General features: G+C 35.3%; 1 protein-coding gene across 1 annotated transcript; it reads right to left on the reverse strand.

Annotated features, from left to right (window-relative positions):
- Positions 1 to 848: 848 nt before the first annotated feature.
- Positions 849 to 3,326, reverse strand: LOC103962608 (probable glucan endo-1,3-beta-glucosidase A6). The gene is given in 5 exon segments (XM_018651231.2): positions 849 to 1,087; positions 1,341 to 1,658; positions 2,076 to 2,339; positions 2,342 to 2,899; positions 2,902 to 3,326. Coding segments are annotated over 5 exon segments (1,272 nt in total). The 5' UTR covers positions 2,996 to 3,326; the 3' UTR covers positions 849 to 1,049.
- Positions 3,327 to 6,000: the final 2,674 nt, after the last annotated feature.

Below are 6,000 nucleotides of genomic sequence, written 5' to 3' on the forward strand. Positions count from 1 at the left end.
AGGCCTTTGCCAACCACTTGACTAGCGCATGTTGATTTTTTTTTTTTTTTGGACAATTGATAGTACACTAAGAGGGTGGGAGAGTGAGCTAAATCTTACAACAAATTAGTAATAATATGATTCAAATTCATCATTGAATAGAATTGAACATAAAACTTTTTATTTAGCAACGAAGAGAAATACAACCAAATCATATACTAAGTCACATTATGCTATTAGGTACATGGTCTTATTACTCATTGATTGATTGATGTTGTCACCGTCATTGTGGCCCCTGACCCTCCATTAATTTCCATATGTCATTATATAGTAGCTGTGTTTGTCAATTATGTGGTTGTCCGCAATATACGGCTGGGGCCAATATATGTGATATGCCAGGTTGATCCTATTCACATACTTATTTTATTTTTTACACATTCGTATGAATTTTTGGTCATATGATAAAATTAATTAAAGAAGATTAATGGATAAAAAACTAATAAGAATATGTGAGAAGTAAAAAAAAAAAGTGTGAATAACACTACTTATATCTAATTAGTTACGATCATTTCTATGTAAATTCTATATCTATATATAGACATTCTAGTGAGAAGAAATGACACTTTTTTATTTCTCCCCTCAACCTTTCTCTTGTTTCTCTCTATTCTCTCTTATTATCTCTTTCTTTATATTTTATTTCCAGCACGACTGGTATTAACGTTGGAAATGAAAATTGGTTCTATTGATCTACCCTCATGAGTATAGCGTACTTGTATGGCCTCGGCTGTCAAAAGAGGCATAGTGTCATCATAGAGACCAAAACTAGAAGTGTTTGACACTTGCGGGGCTGGGACACTTCCCATCAGCATTGAACAAAAACGGATAATTGAAGAGTTGCATTGAACAAAAGCAACATTTTCTCAGTTACATATAAATTAATAACAAGCAAATTAACGTTCATCTGTTACAGTTATGCTTTCAAATCTAACAATTGAGACACCATCTCTTGCAATATTGTTTTAGCCTGACCAGCTGCTTTTATTTTTAAGAGCAGCATTTTATGATAATCTTCAAAAAATCACACTAGGGAACTTGCAAGATCCATGACCTGCAAGAAGAATACTAGTTAATCAATCTTAATTCCCATGAAAATAGCGTGAGAAAAAGTTTAATTAAGAAGATGTTGGTTGGAAATTTTATTTGAACCCGACTCAAATAGTCACAAATGTAAAGTAATATATTAAAATTAAAATAAATTCATGATTCGATTCCCGTCAGAGTAAACAAAAAATAAAAAACAAAAATCTCTCGTATTAATTGGCATTCCCTTCGGAGAAGAGCAAAAAAAAAAAAAAACTTACTTGGGTCCAGAGATGTTTGCTCAGCCAGCCCATTGAAATGGCAAGTAGCTCCCTGGCTCCTAAACTTGGCCCAGTACGAGCTGAAAGCATAGCTCGCATGCCAGGTCAACGAAACCGGTTCATAACACTCCTTTCCTGGTGAAAGAGCATCACACGCCCCACTGGCATTCCCTGCAATGCACGCATTGTTTACAGCCGACCCCAGTTCTTCGTCATTCACACTCACACCCTTCGCCACCACGCACCACACCGCGCCCTTGTATGGCCTGTTGTTTTCCTCCTCCGGCAAGGGCTCGTAGTCCTCCAACGGCCGCTTCCCTACAATATATATACATATATAATCAAGTCGTTAAAGAGAAATATCAAAAAGTTTGAAAATGTAGAAAGAACACAGTTCTTTGTACCTTATCAGCTAAACAATCTAAAAAGTTTATTCCACCTTTACTAGAGAAAGGGTATACACTAGACATGCGATTGAAAGTTTCATTTAAGAAAGTATGTAAAATAGAACCAAAAAAAAGAAAGTATGTGAAACTTTTGAGTAAAATGTAAAAATGGAAAACCATTTATGCCCACACTTTTTCATTTTGCACGTCATTGTTTATTTCTTTCTCTCATTCTCGTTTGATTTATTTAATCTAAATGCAAGAAATAAACAAGAGTGTGGGTGTATAGAAATCACTTCTTTAAAACATATATAAAAATTGGTTTACTCGAGGAATTTGAGGACCATACCTGTCAAGTCAACGTCATAAATGGGAGTTCCATCAGCATGCAACAAACCCCAGTGCCTCTCCGTCCCTGGTCCTGTCTTTTGATTTTCATCGAACAATGAAAATATGAATGTAGGTATGACAACACCAGGCCTAGCTGGTGTTCCAAGAGGTGGTTTTGCAACCATTCTGTGTATCAAATTGCGGTTATATGTGGCGGCATTGTGTATATTAGCACCGGGTTGTTCAATGTCCCCAGAACTAGGCCAGCCGGTTTCCGTGATCAGAGCCGGATGTTGGGGTACCCAAGCTTGGTCATGGCAAAGATCAATGAGTCAAGCATTTGGTCTAGGAGGTTAGTGTAGACCAACCCAGTTCCCGGGTCAGTGTACTCCATGGTACTGTTTCCTCTAAATAATGCAAAGTCTAGGCTAATGTTGCCAGGGTTTGAAGACCATGGGAAAAAAGGGTACACATCAATGAAGAAAAAGGACTTGGTCCGGTTCAAGAATCTCAGCATCGGAGCCATGACCGTATCAGATATATCAGCCCGAAACGTGGCTTTTGATGGTGGAAATGTTGATTGCAACGCATCCATGGCCAATGGGGTACCTACTTTGATGTTTGTGATGTTTTGTGATTTGAGGGAGGACTTAATTTTACTCATGGCAGGGACTAGATCGTACCACATTTGGCGATCTTGGTCCGAGGAGTTGTAACTAAGGACTTCATTGCCTATGAGGAGGTACCGGATCATGGTTTCGGGGTAATAGGGGAGGACATTGTTTCGGACCCATTCATCGGCTTTGGTTTGATCTGATGCAATGGTTGAGATTTCATTGTTTGGACCATAATTGAGACTTGGAGATTCGTTCCAGATAAGAGTTTTAGGATTTCCGGGTCTGCGTCATAGAGTTTCACACGCCCTGCGTTCATGGCCATGAGGAGCTCGATAGACCGATTTGCAGACGGCAAATTGTTGCCTAGCCGCCCATAGTTTATGCCAATTTTGCTTGAGATCTCTGCAACTGTATTCAAATACAGAAAAAAAAAATGTAGTGAAACATGAAATTTAGGGTTATTAACTTATTACTATATAGCAAGGTGATGATCTAATTAGGTGCATGGTTTCGTATACTTACATGAAAGACCAAGGAGAGGGAAGAGAAATAAAAGGAAAGGTGCCATTTCAGCAGGTTGACGTTACGATCAATGCAATTGCAGGGATATGTGCTGTTTTGCAGCATGATCTCTCTTATATATATCTTGGAGAATGGAGTTAAGAATATTGGATAGTTTAAAGGTCCATGCAAGATATTCTGGGTTGCTATATTTGCTAAGTGATCTTTGTGAGGGTTTGGAAAAGAAATCTTAATACTCTTGTTTAATATGCGGTCAAAGAAGGGGCGCAAACCATACAAATAAGTAGTCAAGTAATACTGATTGATAAGGTAAAAGGCAAAGGTTATGATATAAAAGATTATGTAGACGACGTGGAGCCTTCTTGCCTATCTTTGGTTCCATTGATTTGTTTACTAGTTATTTCTTTATAAATTCAAAGTCATCTCTAATAAGTAGGTCCCACCATATTGATAAATTCTTGTGCTGTATCTGATACACCACGTTATATTAGAATATCGTCAAATAATTGTGGATTATTGGGTGATTTAGGCTGGAGATCAATGGTAGCCAAAAAGGGGAAATTAGGATTATTGAGTTATAAGGGTAAGTTTGTATAATAGAGCATTCTTATGGTGGTATAAATTACATGGTAGGAGACACGCATATCTATTTGTGAAGTTAAGCTACATTTATGAAATATAATATGTATCCCTTATGATGATAACATGCTATAATTGAATTACGTGATTGTGACATTGAGCTTAGCCTTGACAATGATCTTTGATAAGACTTATGTCCTTATTGAGTTATGATTTCGCTCACTAGACCTTACAGATTTGGAACAAGAATGGCAAAGAGGTAGACTGAGCTGAGGTTGGATTAGATGAGAGAATTAGGAGTTTTATTTTATATACTTTACAGACTTCCAAGTCGTCTCGCTAGAAGTGAAACTTATTTGTGATGCCGTATTTCATTTCTTCTTTTATTTTGATTGACTCTCTTGTTGTTGGTTTAATCTTTAGGAAAATTAATAAAAAGGATTTCAAAACTTTGCATTTTACCAAAAATTATCAAATAACTTTATTTAATAATAATGACAAAAATAAAAAATGAAAAAATTATAAACATGGATGCCCAACGCGCGTCCTGTTTGAGTAATGTAGAAACATAGAGAATAATCTGAAGGATGACTTTGAGGTACGACTTGAATCGTTTCCTTAAAGTGTTATTTGCTCCCACTCGAATGAGTTTGCTAAAGGGTTCTTACAAATCACTTTCACGATACAACAAAGTATGAAATATTCGATTAGCAAAACCGAATTGTATTTCCTGAAAAAATAACTAGAAAGAAATTGTAGAGCAAAAAAATTGTGTAGACAACAAATTTCTGAATTGTGTGTGAAACATTATACCACAACATGTATTTATAGTCATTAAAGCACCCATTCATTCTGGTTGAAGATATACAACTTTTATTAAAAGTGTTGACCCAAAAGACATGTCCAATTTCATAAATTAATATTGACTGGTTGCATCCTTTTAATTTTAGTCATACTGTCTAAGTATAACGCTCTCAAACATTATGTCTTTTAATCAAACGTAGCAACAATTCAACCGAAAGGTACAAGAGTAAAAGGGTGGATTATACAACAATTATAAAGGTTGCCACATACATACTGCGCACGCCGCACCATTATATATACATATATATATATATATATTTTTTTTTTAAATTTATTGTTGAAATCTCTAACAATCCTTCTAAATTTAAAAAATATGGTAAATGATATAATAACAATTCTCTTTTTATAATTAACCACAAACGTATTGATATAATCATGCATACAATAAATGTGTCTTTCAAATTAAACCTTTAATTAGTGTAAGTAATTGAAAGTTATAACGAATGCGATGGTGAACTAAGTCTAAACTAACTATTCTTATGTTAAAACCGGAATCATTACACACATGACTATATCTTATTTCCTTAAAGAAATTTCTGAACTAATTAAGCACCATTATGGCCTTGTGCTTCATCCTGGTTTCATGAACATTTACAAAAGAAAACCCAACTCTTGGTAGAAGCGGCACCACTTCTCATGTTCATATAGGTGAGGTTAATTCTCATGTCCCTGCTACTATATACATAACTATAAATAACCTCATTCAGAGATTAAACTCAACCTACTAAACGTAGCAGCCTTGCATTGATCATCCTAGAATGAACTAAAAGTGCTTTCACAACCACTTATCAATAACTTGTTATCACTCATTAAACTTTTTAAACTAGTGATGTTCTAGACAAAGTTGGGTTACAATAACGGATTTTAGCCCCATTCCACTAGATGTACTAACAACCAAAGCTCATGAAAGTGCTTTCTTTAATGGATCCGCCAAGTTACTTGATTTAACATAAATAATATTAATAACTCCATCAGTTATTAATTTCTTGACATATTCATGTCTCAAGCTAATATGTCTAGACTTTCCATTGTATACCTTATTGTATGCTCTAGACAAAATAGCCTTACTATCACAATATAAAGAAATGGATGACATTGGTTATGACCGCAACTCTATTTCCAATAACAAATTTCTAATCCATTCCACTTCTTTACTTGTTGCCGCTAATGCTATAAATTCAAATTTCATAGTTGAATGTGCTATACATTTTGCTTCTTTGAAGCCCAAGAAATTGCTCCTCCAGAAATTGTAAAAATCCACCCTGATGTAGACTTATTATCATTCGCACTTGTTATCCAACTTGCATCTGAATATCCTTCAAGTACTGCTAGAAACTTAGAGTAAGTTAAACTTAGGTTAAT

Source organism: the organism of the source record quoted next, unplaced genomic scaffold, assembly GCF_019419815.1.
Source record: "Pyrus x bretschneideri cultivar Hongxiangsu unplaced genomic scaffold, Pyrus_bretschneideri_v1 Contig14, whole genome shotgun sequence".
NCBI lineage: Eukaryota > Viridiplantae > Streptophyta > Magnoliopsida > Rosales > Rosaceae > Pyrus > Pyrus x bretschneideri.